We start from the raw sequence: 15,545 nt of genomic DNA on the forward strand, positions 1-15,545 counted from the left end.
AGTGTTGCATAAAATGACATTCAGGCAATGTGTAGAATGTGGATATGAAATATAAATTTAGTTTCATGTTTAACATTTATACATATGATCAACCACTGTCAGAAGGAACAGAGAGTTTCATCTATGCTGATGATCGTGCCATCACCGCCCCAGCAGGGAGCTTTGAAATGGTTGAACAGATACTCTCCGAAGCTTTAGGTGATCTTACTGCCTATTACAGGGAAAACCAGCTGATTCCTAATCCATCTAAAACACAGACATGTGCTTTTCACCTTAAGAACAGACAAGCATATCAAGCTCTGAGGATTACCTAGGAAGGAATCCCACAGTAACATTGCAGTACACCAAAATACCTGGGAGTTACCCTGGACCGTGCTCTGACTTACAAGAAGCACTACTTGATTATCAAGCAAAAAGTGGATGCTAGAAATAATATGATACAAAAGCTGACTAGCAGAACCTAGGGATCACAACCAGATACCATAAAGACATTTGCTCTTGCGCTTTGCTACTCTGCTGTTGAATATGCAAGCCCAGTGTGGAACACATCTCACCACGTTAAAACAGTGGATGTGGCTCTTAATGAGACATGCTGCATTATCACAGAATAACCACTGGAGAAATTATACTGTTTGGCCAGTATTGCACCATCTGACATCCGCCGAGAAGTAGCAGCTAATAATGAAAGGTCCAAGGCATTGACATCCCTGGCCCATCTTCTGTTCGGATATCAGCCAGAATACTAATGCCTTAAATCAGCTTTCTGAGATCTACAGAGATTCTCGCAGGAACACCTCAGCAAACAAGAGTCCAAAAGTGGCAGGTTAAAACCCAGAACCTCAATCCATGGATGCGAAACTCCCTCCTGGGCACAGGAGAAGGCTGGGCAACTTGGAAGGCGCTGAACAGGCTGCGCTCTGGCACCACAAGATGCAGAGCTAGCTAACCTTAAGAAATGGGGCCACAAAGTGGACTCCACAACATGCGAGTGTGGAGAAGAGCAAACCACAGACCACCTATTACAATGCAGTCCTAGTCCTGCCACAGGCACAGTGGAGGACCTTCTTATAGGGACGCCAGAGGCACGCCAAGTGGCCAGCTTCTGGTCAAAGGAAATCTAGTATAATGCCAAGTTTTTAATTTTGTGTTTTTAAATACATTATAACTATTCTCAATTCGCTTCTGAAATGATAAATAAATAAAACCTTCAGACAACGTGTAGAACATGCATGTGAAATATAAATTTAGTTTCATGTTTGGACTTGTGTCCCATCTGCAAGGTATCTCAAATATGTAAATATAGGAATTTCCAAAATCCAAAAAATTTCTGGCCTCCAGCATTTTGGGAAAGGGATACTCAACCTGTACCGGCTAGTCTAAAGAGTTAATCTCGCCTACTGCATTGGCACAGTTTAAGATGAATTGTTGCGGGAAATATGAGTTAAATATGTCAGGAAGGAGGACCACTGAGCATGTGCAGGACGCCACTGCCCACTCCCCAACTAAAGAAACCAAGATCTGGACTGGGGCAATTGGAATTGTCATTGCGTGCCTCTAGCCATGCATTTACATTGTAGAATTACAATATACAATATAATTTACAATATTATTTAATATTACAATATATTGTATATGCATATAATAATAATATTATTTTGTAATACAATATAATACTAATACAGGAGAGTCTCACTTATCCAACATAAACGGGCCGGCAGAATGTTGGACAAGCGAATATGTTGAATAATAAGGAGAGATTAAGGAGAAGCCTATTAAACATCAAATTAGGTTATGATTTTACAAACTAAGCACCAAAACATCATGTTATACAACAAATTTGACAGAAAAAGTTGTTCAATATGCAGGAATGCTACGTAGTAATTACTGTATTTACGGATTTAGCACCAAAATATCACGATGTATTGAAAACATTGACTACAAAAATGCGTTGATAATCCAGAACATTGGATAAGCAAGTGTTGGATAAGTGAGACTCTACTGTAATACAATATAATAATATTTATTATATATTATATATTACATGTAATATTATTGATAATATTACAATATATAGATATAGTACAATATGGTAATTTACTGCCAGTATTGTGCTATGCTAATAATATGATATTGTATGTAAATTTAATTTGTAAGCCGCTCTGAGTCCCCTTCGGGGTGAGAAAGGCGGGATATAAATGTATTAAATATTAAATAAATAAATAAATAAAATGAATGCAGTTTGACACTACCTGAATTGCCATGGCTCAGTGTTATGGAATCATGGGATTTGTAGTTTGCTGAGGCACCAGCAGTCTTGGGTAGAGAAGGCTTGTAAGACCACAACTCCCAGGATCCCATACCATTGAACCATAGCAGCTAAAGTGGTGTCAAACTGCATTAATTTCTACAGTGCTAATGCACCCAAATCGTTTCACATTTCTGTTATTTCATTCCAAACAATAATAGTTTCAACTTACCTCTGGCGCTGTTCTGTGGTCCCAATCAGAGTGATGCAAATGTCCAATTTAAAATGAGGGGAGTTGGATTTTAGATAGAAAGGGGGAAATCAAAGTGCAACTTTAAACAGTCTCAAAGTGCTCAAAGGCGGGACGTAAAGCCTACCATTCCTGATTGGCTCAAGGAGAGCACAGTCCGCCCAATCGGAATCCGCGACGCAAAGGCGGCGGCGCGGGAAAGAGGCGAAAAAACTTCAATGAGTTCCGCGTTGATTTGCATATTTAAACCCCATTGGTTCAGAGGATTGTGAGCAAGTAGTCCTCCTCCTATCAGAGATGAGTAAGCACCGGATCGGAGTACAGTATTTGAAAATAGTGCAGGAAGGGGAGTTTGAGCCCACTTTAACTGCCATAGCTGAATGCAATGGAATCCTGGGAGTTGCAGTTTTGGGAGGTCTCTAGCCTTCGCTGCAAAAAGAGAGCTGGCGCCCCACCAAACTACAGCTCTCAGCATTCAGCCATGGCAGTTAGAGTGGGGCTAGACTGCATTAAATCTTCAGTGCAGATGCATCCTTTGAGATGGAACTATGCCTAAATATGAAATTCATTTATATTCCTAATAGAGGTACACACGATATTTTAATATTGTGTTGTCGAAGGCTTCCATGGCCGGAATCACCGGGTTGCTGTGAGTTTTCTAGTCTGTCTGGCCATGTTCCAGAAGCATTCTCTCCTGACGTTTCGCCCATATCTATGGCAGGCATCCTCAGAGGCTGTGAAGTTTGCTGGAAACTAGGCAAGTGGAGTTAATATATCTGTGGAAGGCCTAAGGTGGGAGAAAGAACTTTTGTCTGTTTGAGGCAAGTGTGAATGTTGCTATTGGCCACCTTGATTAGCATTGAATGGCTTTTCGGCTTCAAGGCCTGGCGGCTTCCTGCCTGGGGGAATTGTTGGCGATAGCAATGGCCTTTCAGCTTCAAAGCCTGGCTGCTTCCTGCCTGAGGGAATTGTAGGAGATAGCAACCTTCTCAAGCCTCCTCTATTTAAAAATTTGTCTGGTTATAATGTATCGGTTTATTTCCTGAAGTGTATGTCTTCTTTGGTTTGCAGTTTTCTTAGCTCTATCTACTTGAAGCAGTACATAGAGAGGCTGCAGACCATGCCACTGGTTCAGTGACTATTTAGATAGCAGTTTTAGAAAGAATGACAGAAGTCAGTTGAGGCTTGAGTCTGTTTGAGTACAGAAGCCAGTGTTAGAAGTTGGAAGTAAGTTGAGGCTTGACTCTGTTTGAGTACAGAAGCCAGTGTTAGAAGTTAGAAATCAGTTGAGGCTTGAGTCTGTTTGAGTACAGAAGCCAGTGTTAGAAGTCAGTTGTGGCTTGAGTTTGAGGCTTGAGTCTGTCTGAGTACAAAAGCCAGTGTTAGAAGTTAGTTGAGGCTTGAGTTCCTTGGAAGTAGGTTGTAATAAAAGAGAACTGTACAGATCATTATCGTTTTGAAAAGACTGTTAAAGGCTATATGTTAAAGATACAAACTGAAACGTTTTTAAAGCATAACCTAACAAGAAATGTACCTGTAAATTTAAATACATGAAGTTGTTAGTAAAATAAACATGTTATTTTAAAGATGTGTATTAGAATCCTTGTCTGCTGAGAGCATCAAATAGAAACAAGATATTTACGTAGCCAGTTACCTTCCATAACTAAAGGAACACTCCTGAAACTCTGCTATCCAATACATTATGATCCTAATAGGTCATAATCCCCAATAGGTTATGATCCTAACAGGTCATATTCCATTAGCTGAATAGGAATCCTTTGTTGGGAGGTGTTAGCTGGCCCTGATTGTTTCCTATCTGGAATTCCTCTGTCTTCTGAGCGTTGTTCTTTATTTACTGTCCTGATTTTAGAGTTTTTTTTTAATACTGGTAGCCAGATTTTGCTCATTTTCATGGTTTCCTACTTTATGTTGAAATTGTCCACATGCTTGTGGATTTCAGTGGCTTCTCTATTTTAATACTGTTTGTGCCTAAAACAAAGTTTTGTCTATTGAACTGCAAGAAAGCTAAGGTGTCCTTTTTTCAGCCACCTATAGAAGCAGTCTTGAATGTTGGACATTTTTGAAATTCTAGGTAAGGGATGCTCAACCTGCATTTACTGCTGCTCCCACCTTATTCAGATAATATGTGTGCCAGCTAATTTGTTGAAGGAACCTTATCATACTATAGTTTTATAGTGCTATTGTTCAATTTTAACTGCCATGGCAATGTCATATGGAATCCTGGTATTTGCACTTTAGGGAGGGACTTTTTGAATCCTCAGCTAGAGGGCTCTTAGGCCTCACGAAACAGAAACCCTAGACTTCCACAGAAGGATGATGTGGAAATTAAAATGGGATCATAGTGTTATAACAGCATAGTGTAATAGAGTCCTATTGAGTCGACATCATGTATTCAGCCATCCACTGCTTTGAAATATTTGTTAAAATTCCCTAACGCAAACATTGATTTTTCCCTTATATACAAGGGACACCATTTTACTATGCTATTGTATATAATAGAGGTTGAATTCCTCATATTTCGGTATCCACAGAGGCCTCTGGAACCAAACTCCAGCAAATACTACTGTACGCTTTGTAGATCACAGAGCTCCATAACTGAGATTTTTTTTCAGTCTCCCATCCAAGCAGAGATCATCCTTTGATTTATTGGGAAATGGACTGGATTAGACCTGTTAGGATCACAACCTAATGGGATAGCAGAGTTTATTTGGTAATGGATGATCGTTGGATAAGTAGATATTTTGTTTCTATTTGATACTTTCAGCAAACTACTTTTAAAGATAACAAGTTTGTTTACCAATAACTTTGTGTATTTAAAGATACAGGCACATTTCTTTTTAGATTAAACTTCAAAATGTTTAGAGAGTGTGTATCTTTAACTTATAAACTTTAACAGTCTCCTCATAAACTATATTGCTTTATAAAGCTCTCTTTATATTGATTTGGATTTGTAATTTTGTGTCTGTTCTTTTTAGAATTGTTTTGATTTTGTCTTATGATATTGTTTATTATGTTGTACTTTGTTGTGTGTTGTTTTTTGACAACTGAATGTTTTGATGTTCATGTTGGAAACCGCCCTAAGTCCTCTCGAGGAGATGGAGCGGTATATAAATAAAGTTTTTATTTATTTATTTAATAAGAGTTCACTTCCTAAGAAAACACAAGCCTCAACAGTTTTAGCTCCTCTGCACTCTAACAGACTTCTATACTCAAGCTGACTCAAGGCTCAACACTGACTTCTAACAGACTCAAGGCTCAACTGACTTCTCTGACTGTCATCCTTTTAAAACTGAACATTCTAAACCGTCACTGAGCAGTCACATGACCTGCAGCCCCTCCCACTGCTTTAGGTATATAGAGATGAGGTAACTGCAAACTAAATAAGACATATATTTTGGGATATAAACTGATATAGTATAAAAGAGACAAACATCAAATAGAGGAGGCTTGAGAAGGTTGCTTCCTCCAACATGCTTAGCTTCAGCAGTGTTATTAGTGTCAAGTACTCAGCAATATTTAATACCACATTACCAGACCATAAAAATAACACGTGATGGTGAAATGATCCATCTGAAAAGCAGATCTCACTAGAGCTGTGGATGGATGGAAACACCCACAAGCTGGGAATGTAAAGGGAGGACTATATTTTAAAAAACAAACTTGTGATTAGATTAATTAATCATTTTTCCTAAATAGAAAGCTATCGGAGATACACCATTTTAAACACCCATACTGTTAATGTGAATAAGCTCACCTGCGTATCCAAATAATCATTGAAGTGTGGAGTAGAATGGAAAGCTGTAATTGTTGCTGTCAGACAGCGCATTGATTAGTAATTCAAAAAGAGACTGTAAAGTACACACCAAAGAAATATAACCTGCCTGAAGCTTCAGTAAATAACATACAAATCAATATCGTATGCCTTGTTTCTATCATTGATTTTCCTATTTGAGGAACTGGTTGTCTAAAAAGAACAGGTCAGACACCTAACTGTTTTTCAATCAAACATTTAATCAGTTTGTTATCTTAGTTTAATGTCAACTAGATGATGAGTGTGTTGTTAAAAAAAACAGGACAAAGAAGGTGCAGGAGAAGGATGTATGTTGACTTCATTGTTTAGTGTTACTATGCTTACAACACAGCCTTTAGCAACACAGTCCAGTCAAAATCCAAAATATCTGTGAATTAAAAGCATTGTGTGAACTAGCCCTGAGTGTGGAGAGAAAGGCACTCTGCACATGGGTAAATGCACTTATTATTTGTTCCTATGAGCAGGGCAGAAGTGGGTTTTCAGGCAAAATAATCACACACTTCTCCATGACTTCCATTTTCATTAGGGCAAAGAATCTACTCTGTTTTCTAATATGAGTCACAAAGCTATCCAAGGTGCTGAACCTATTTTATGGTGTACTGTTCAGCACCCTGGATAGCTCCTTTCAACCTTACTCTGAATTCATTTCCCCTTGATATGGAAGCCTTAGTCACCACCAAAGCCTAACACTGAGTAAACAGAGTCTTGGCTGTTTAGAGACTACGTAAAACATTCTTTCATGTCAGAAAGTAGGGCTTTTACGTGGCCTTGAGCGCTGAGATCTCTCTAAGCAAACAGAAGGACACCTACAAAGAAACACAAAGCCCAGATAAAATCATCAATAAGACATCTATCGCCCCACTAGAGAAGCAATCAGTGAATACTTCTTCTTTTTTTAAAGCAGGATCATCAGTGCATTACTATACTAGTATAGGCTGAGCATCCTTTATCTGGAATTCCAAAATCTAAAATAATCCAGAATCCAAAAAATGTCGACATGGATGGCTGAGATAATGACACGTTTCCTTTTGGATAGTTCAATGTATACAAACTTTGTGTTGTCAAAGGCTTTCATGGCTGGAATCACTGGGTTGCTGTGAGTTTTCCGGACTGTATGGCCATGTTCCAGAAGCATTCTCTCCTGACGTTTCGCCCGCATCTATGACAGGCATCGCCAGAGATTGTGAGGTGTTGTAAACTAGGCAAGTGGGGTTTATATATCTGTGGAATGTTCAGGGTGCGAGAAAGAACTCTTGTTTGCCTGAGACAAGAGGGATCCTCTCACCTCTGCAGGAGTCTACCATATACCATGCAGCTGTGGACAAGTCAACATAGGGACCACCAAATGCAGCATTGGCCAAACACGAATCAAGGAACATGAAAGGCACTGCAGACTAAGTCAACCAGAGAAGTCAGCCTTAGCAGCCTTGATGAACAAACCTGGTCACAGCATATTATTTGAGAACACAGAAATGCTGGACCAACCACTATGTCAGACTACACAGAGAAGCCACTGAAACCCATAAGCATCTGGACAATTTCAACAGAAAGGAGGAAACTATGAAAATGAACAAAATCTGGCTGCCAGTATTAAAAAAAACTCTAAAATCCAGACAGTAAATAAAGAACAACACATTCCAGACAGTCAGGGCCAGTTAACACCTCCAAACAAAGGATTCCCCCAGGCAGGAAACAGCCAGGCTTTGAGGCTGCCAGGCTATTGAATGCTAATCAAGCTGATCAGTTAAATATTCACACTTGTCTCAGGCAGACAAGAGTTCTTTCTCCCACCTTGTACATTCCACAAATACATGAACCCCACTTGCCTAGTTTCCAACATCTCACAACCTCTGAGGATGCCAGCCACAGATGTGGGCAAAATATCCAGAAAGAATGCTTCTGGAACATGGCCATACAGCCCGGAAAACTCATAGCAACCCTAAACAAACTTTGTTTCATACACAAAATTATTAAGTAGAGAATATAGAATGACATTCAGTCTATATGTATAAGCTGTACAAATTATGTGTTTAGATTTGGGTTCCAGTTGCAATACATCTAATTACGTGCAAATGTGAAAGTACAGGTATAACAAAATCCCCTGATAATTTGAAACCCTTCTGGTTTCAAAGGATACTCAACTTATATATTGGAATGACCTCAGTAGGTCTAACCATGCTTGTAATATTCTAATACCGCTGGATTTTGGTTAACTTATACAAAAAAATATCTTTAATTTGTGCCTAAGGTTTTGTGCAACCATAATTCCAGGCAGTCCTTGAATTACAAAAATTCCAAATTCCAAATGACATAGTTATGAACAGGGGTGAAACAACAGGAAATGGGAGAAATCTACCCGTAGGAAAGGAAATCCACTCCTGAAAGGGTTCTCATGGGAAAAAGATGTCTAAACTGAAGCTTTATCACCAATTCTTGTTTCCAAAACAAGCAATTTTTTTGGAAATCCAATTATTACAGTTAGAGTTACACTTTAAAAATGTAACAATTCTGACATATTCAACTTAAAAACAAATCTACAGAATCTGTCTTGTTCATAACTTGTGGGCTGCAGTACTATGTATCTGTTCTGATCTCAAATATCCCATATTCTCAGCTGTGAAAACTGAACCAGATTTTAATCCAGTCCTCAGTTTGGCTTCTCTGTGCACTTGTTCATGAATACAGATGATTAATTAGGATGAAAACTGAATCATCAGGAGTCCAGCAATGACTGAAATGAAGAGTCCAGTTGCTTCGGGAGTTCGGCTGGCAATGTTCGTGGCCGCTCTGCATTCAAGCTTTGTGATGGCTGAACTGACCCCGGTAAAAGTTGCTGCACCTCCTATGGTGGCATCACAGACGGCCAGAGTGGCACAGCCCTTCATGGCAACTTTTTCAGATGTTTCACCTGATGATAACAGAACAAAAAAGAATGAACAAGGAGATGTGAGTAGCCACAAGGGGGCAATCGTTAGCCATCTATCAATTTCTTTACTGTCTACAGATTTGGACAAAGACTACATTTATTTGTATAACCGCTACAGATAAAGATTCTCCTGCTCCTCTCTTTCACAAATGACACGTTTTCTGTGTTCATATTGATATTCCGTTCAACAAAAAAGCTTCAAAGTGGCTAACAGTACAAAGTGTGGGTGCCTTCAGGTTGGCTGTTGACTTAAGGCAATCACATGAATTTAATAGGGTTTTCTTAGGCAAGGAAAACTCAGAGGTGTTTTCCCAGAGATTTGAAGGAAAGCAAGCCATAGATAGTAGGGTCAATGAAACAAAACAACCAGGATCAAGTTAACAATATTTTTTTGCTTTGTCTAAATTCGCTGGAGCCTCCGGTGGCGCAGCGGGTTAAACCACTGAGCTGCTGAACTTGCTGACTGAAAGGTTGGCGGTTAAAATCCAGGGAACGGGGAGAGCTCCCGTTGTTAGCACCAGCTTCTGCCAGCCTAGCAGTTTGAAAACATGAAAATGTGAGTAGAGCAATAGGTACCGCTCCGGCAGGAAGGTAACGACACTCCGTGCAGTCATGCTGGCCACATGACCTTGGAGGCACCTATGGACAACGCCAGCTCTCCGGTTTAGAAATGGAGATGAGCATCAACCCCCAGAGTCAGATACGACTAGACTTAATGTCAGGGGAAAACCTTTACCTTTACCTAAATCCATATGGTATCTAACATTAGAAGCTTATTCAGAAAAGTAACCAAATTGCAACATAGCTTTGGACATACATTTATGTGGAAAGTTGCTAGACATTAATGTATCTATCATTAAAGTGAAGAGAGCTTAAACACCTCCTTTGTGTTGAGGTTTGTAGAAATAAATAAATACATAAATAGAAGCTTTACCACAGTTTCCGAATCAAGATAAACCCTGCAGTATAATAATATGCCACTCAGGCTTGTGTAACAAATAACAGTATCTTTACTTCAGTTCAAAAGTTCAAATAGGGCAACAATGTATATATCAGTCTTTCTGAATTCACACAGAGAACATAGGGAATAAACAGTCCTTTAAATATGCCTCATTTGCCTTATAAATAATCAGGCTTCGGAGAGTATGGCAGCCATTTCCTTCCTGACCAATTTCCAGACAGCTGCTCTCCTCCCTCTTCAAGATGAAAGTGGCAGTTAAAACTGTTTGCATCAGCACCAAGCTAGAGACAGCAGCCAATTGGATTCCTGGCTCCTGACTGGCTCAGCCAATTAGCTGTCGCCACATGTCCTTTCCAATTGACTCATCACATGGTGCTTCTTTTACAAACCCTCACACTTATCTCTTGTCAGTTATTAAGCCATAATTTGAGAGAACCTTAAGGAAATTATACTCTGTTTCGCTCCTGTCATTTTTGATGGAATTGCCTGCTGGCATTGATGGTGGACAACAGATGTTATTCGGTGACAATGGTGAGTTTCTCTGAACACAGCTGCCATTTTGATTTCTCATAATGCTTCCAATGTATGATCAGTCTGGGATGTGGTGGAAAATCAAAATGTCAGTCTTTCAGATGGTTTCTCTAAAGGGGAATACTGTAATATCAGGTATTGATTTCATTCTTGAATTGGAAGTCAACGGTAAAACCCTCCCTTCCATGTGAATACCATGGCAGTTGGTTGATTCCCTAGTAGAATCAGCTCTCTGTATTCATAGGTTCTGCATCCACCCATTCAGCCAGCCATGGCTCAAAAATATTCAGAAATATTCAGAAATTCTAAAAAAGCAAATCTTGATTTTGCCATGTGCCAAGCAAACCCTGCTGTAGGCTCCCGTGATTTCACAGATCTTCAGGCTCTCTCTGGTCGTCATGTGAGTTGTTCACCATTTTATATAAGGGACTCAGTTTTACTATGGCATTGTCTGCAAAGGGATTTGAGCATGTAAGGTATGGGGACTGGAACTGAACCCCAATGGATACCAAGGACTCACTGTAGTTGTAATCCTATCATGGCTACGTAAAACAAACCCCAGTGAGTCCAATAGAATTTACTTCCAGATGCAGATACCTAACGGGGATTCACAGCCTCCATCTCCTCGATGAATCAAATGCAGACATCTGATACATCAATGATAATGATGTCTACCTGTAAGTCATTACTGACTTATGGCAAATCTAAGGTGAACCTATCATAGGGTTCTCTTGGTACAATTTGTTCAGAGAGGATTTGCTTTTGTCTTCCTCTGGGGCTGAATGTACCGTATATACTTGAGTATAAGCCGACCCGAATATAAGCCAAGGCACCTAATTTTATCACAAAAAACTGGGATAACTTATTGACTCGAGTATAAGCCGAGGGTGGGAAATGCAGCAGTTACGGGTAAATTTCAAAATAAAAATAGATACCAATAAAATTTCATTAATCGAGGCATCAGTAGGTTAAATGTTTTTGAATATTTACCATATTTCAAAGAAAAGCAATAAACTAGCTCTATAAGTGGAAAAGTAGGGGCAACAAAAACAATATGGTATCAACAATAACCTAATAATAATAATAATAATAATAATAATAATAATAATAATAATAAAAACTTCATTTGGATCCCACCCTATCTCCCCATGGGGACTCAGGTCGGCTTCCAACATAATAACAGGCAAACATTCAATGGTTATATAAACAATGCAGAGCTAGATATAGATCTATAATTATAGATACTAATTTCACATATGCATTTCCCCCTGAAACATTTGCAAATTCCTCTGTGTGTGTGTGTGTGTGTGCATTTCCCATACAATTTTTGCAAGCCATATATATATATATAGATAGATAGATAGATAGATAGATAGATAGATAGATAGATATAATTGTGTGCTCATTTCCCCCCTGTAATATAGGTAGGTAAGAATATATTCATATCTATCCAGACATCTCTCTTTATATAGATATTTGAAGAGACTTGCAAACATATGAAGGTAAATTCATATATAAAAATAATGTATATGTATGGCTACAGATACACAGGTACATGGATCTATATGTATAAAGGATTTGCAAAGACCTGCAAACATATGAGGGGAAATTCATATATAAAATTAATGTATATAGATAGATACACATATAAAGGTACATAGAGATTGCAAAAGCTTGCAAAGGGTTAATGCCTATATATCTGTAGGAGAGTTTAACAAATATTTCAGGGGAAAATGCTTTCATAAGATTAATGAATATATATTTTTCTTCTTCCTGACTTGCAAGGGTGTCTCTCTTTTCAAAACATTCCCTTGATTAAGAGCTAGAGAGGCTTTGCAAAAGTAAACACACTGATAAGGGAGGAGAAGAGAGAAATAGATCACATATTGCAAGCAATAGCCTGCAGGCTCCATTGCCAGCCTTGACCTTGACCCGATTATAAGCCGGGGAGGCTTTTTCAGCTCATAAATAAGGGCTGAAAAACTTGGCTTATCTTTGAGTATATATAGTAACTTATCCAAGGTCACCCAGTAAGTTTCCATGGCCAAGCAGGGATTTGACATTAAATAGTCCAGTGCTTAAACCACGACCCCATGCTGGCTCTCTTCCATTCCACCTTAATCAAAACATTGTTTCCCTTTTCATTTGGTGAAATTCAGCCCACTCTTTCTTGGTGTTGCATGAAAAGTGCTTTGAGATATTATTTTGCAATACACATTATGATATATGATACAATATTAAACGTTATTGCAGAATCACAAACAAAAAGTAAAATACTTCTGCCTCAGATTCCTATAGCAAAGTTATTAAGATGGGTATCACAAGATGCGACAGGTGGTTCTTTATTTCTTCCTTTGTATAATAGTCATAAATCTGAACTACAAATCTGTTATAGGTGTAATTACTGAAGCTGGGAAGAACACAAATTACAAGCTTGCTTGTGTGCAAAATGCATTACCTGTATATACATATCCAGCCAAATCAAGGCAATGAGACTCTGATCCAACACAGTCAACCGTATCATCACCGCATGACTCAGAAAATGAAGCATAGCAGGCTGGGCATCGTAGACCATTGAGTTTGGTATCTACAAGTGGCACTAAACAAACAAAGAGAAAGTCAGCTTCTGGGAATGATCCTGTGTTAAGTACATTCTTAAATATACCTGTCATGCCACGAGCAGGCAAAACATTACCTGCTGCCCTGTCTCTTTAAGGTTCCAAAGGGGCGGAGCTTAGCCTTGGCTCCTGCCAGCCTGAAATGGCAGTTATTTTTGTCAGTTAGAATTTGTCAGTTGGTGAAGCACTGGAAGGAAGTGTAGGAAGTAAAAGGATCACAGAAATTCACGTCACGTTGGAACTGTACCCAAATTAGATTAAAAAGCCATAGACTACAGCGATAGAGAAAGCCATGTCAACAACACTGCATTGAAGTCATCTCAAAGATACAAAGAATCCAGTCATAACAAGACTTTATACTCTGTGGCAATATCTATCCAGAACTGCATAGACTCAAAGATTTCTTTCCTCACAAGAGACTTCATAGTGGCATCAAGAGGAAAAGAGATCAATTTTGTCTATTAATAAAATATTTTGTTTCACAACTACAGTCTCCAATCTGTCCTTCGTGCTATGAGTCCTTCCAGTTCATTTAATTAAGCATGGAGGCAGAACAGTGAATTTCTTTCCTTTGACCTTCCCAAGTAAAAGTGAATTTCTTTCCTTTGACCTTCCCAAGTAAAAGTGAATTTCTTTCCTTTGACCTTCCCAAGTAAAAGTGAATTTCTTTCCTTTGACCTTCCCAAGTAAAAGTGAATTTCTTTCCTTCAAGCTTCCTGAATAAAAGTGAATTTATTTTCCTTTGAGCTTCCCCAGTAAAAGTGTATTTTCTTTAAGCTTCCCAAGTAGCAGTTGATTTCTTTCTTTTGACCTTCCTGAGGAGAAGTGAAAACTACCTCAGAAGAAGAAGGAGTTAAGCAGCCATTTTGACTGTAGAGAGAGTGCAGTCATAGAGGGCAGCGCCATTTTGAAGGAACCTGAGGGAAGCCCTTTCGGAGGAAAATGTGGCTTTCAGGACCACAATAGTTATTTTTAAGTCTAAAAAGCTTTAAGTCTCAGTAAAAGGACTGAGAATCTTAAAAGTTAGTGATCACTTTATTTAAGGGACTATTAGTAACGGACAGCAACAGGAGAATAAAAGACCTACATTCCAAAGTAACGGAGAATAGGCTATTCAGTCCTTTCTGTCCAAAAGCAATTCAGTCTAATATAAAGTGACACAAACTTCAGAAGACTTAAAGATGTCTGCTTCTTCCTCACAAAAGAGCAGGATATCTAAACCTACCTCAAAAATGTTGTCCTTCTGGCAAGATAAACTAGATTCCTTGAAACCTAAATATCAGAAGTCATGGCAGAGAATTTTAGATATGAGTCAAGCAAGCCATCGCTTCAGGCAGCAGAAAGAAATATTAGATTGTAAGGAAAGATTACAACATCAATACTGTGAATGGATAACATATTCAGATAATATAATCTCTTTGCTTGAGCATATGAAAACTTCAGAATCTTTAATAAATAAGGAAGAAATGTTGTCAGAGAGAGAGAGAAGGGAACTAGAATTTGATACTATCATGAATGATTTATCTAACAAAATATCAGAAGGTCAGGCAGAAGAAGATCCTGCCTCCCTTATGGAAACTGTTGATGAAGAACAAGTGCAACACATGTTTAGTAAAGACACAGATACAAAGTCAAACAGGTCTGTGTGTACATTAGCAGGCAAATCAAGATCATCTCACACATCCCATAGAACAGAAAGAACAAGAGGGACTTCTGTTCATAGTGGTTCTTCTGGCCAATCCCTTAGTCTGGTCATAAAGGCTAGGGCCGAGGCAGCTGCCGCAGTAAAACAAATAGAGTTTCTTAAGAAAAGACAGCAAATTGTTGCAGAGAAGGCAGAACTGGATGCCGCAGCTGCCGCCAAGCAAGCAGGTATGGATGCAGAAAATAAGGCCCGTCAAGTTAAAACTGAAGCTGCTCTAGCAACGTTAGCACAGGTTGCAAAGGCTGAGGTGTTACAAGTAAAGGCCTCAGTCCTAGAGCAAGGTCTCTTAGGAAATACATTCCCTCCAGATGTTACAACAGAAGATCCTGTCACAAAAGTGGATTCTTATTTAAATACCCAAATTATCAATATTGCAGCCCCTCCTGTGCTAACAAGAGAAAGTGCAGTAGCAAATAATTCTTTTGTATCACAACCAGAAATTATAGAGGTTTCTGCACCCAAAGAACATTATTTGCC

General features: G+C 38.9%; 2 protein-coding genes across 3 annotated transcripts in view; both read right to left on the bottom strand.

Moving 5' to 3' along the window:
• hdac10 (histone deacetylase 10) overlaps positions 1 to 2,628 on the bottom strand; it is a 46,212-nt gene extending 43,584 nt beyond the window's left edge. Inside the window, exon 1 of one of the 2 annotated variants that reach the window (XM_062982290.1) lies at positions 2,478 to 2,628. The gene's annotated coding sequence lies outside the window, so the exon portion shown is untranslated. The remainder of the gene's footprint in view (positions 1 to 2,477) is intronic. The other variant, XM_062982289.1, reaches the window with a different exon arrangement.
• A 5,710-nt stretch (positions 2,629 to 8,338) lies between these two features.
• LOC107982888 (phospholipase A2 inhibitor and Ly6/PLAUR domain-containing protein) overlaps positions 8,339 to 15,545 on the bottom strand; it is a 30,577-nt gene continuing 23,370 nt past the window's right edge. The window contains exons 4-5 of the mRNA XM_016993868.2: positions 13,204 to 13,344; positions 8,339 to 9,235 (exon numbers count right to left, since the gene is read on the bottom strand). Coding sequence (XP_016849357.1) covers positions 9,021 to 9,235; positions 13,204 to 13,344 — 356 coding nt within the window. The 3' untranslated portion in view covers positions 8,339 to 9,020. The remainder of the gene's footprint in view (positions 9,236 to 13,203; positions 13,345 to 15,545) is intronic.

The sequence above is a fragment of the Anolis carolinensis genome, chromosome 5 (assembly GCF_035594765.1).
Source record: "Anolis carolinensis isolate JA03-04 chromosome 5, rAnoCar3.1.pri, whole genome shotgun sequence".
Lineage (NCBI taxonomy): Eukaryota > Metazoa > Chordata > Lepidosauria > Squamata > Dactyloidae > Anolis > Anolis carolinensis.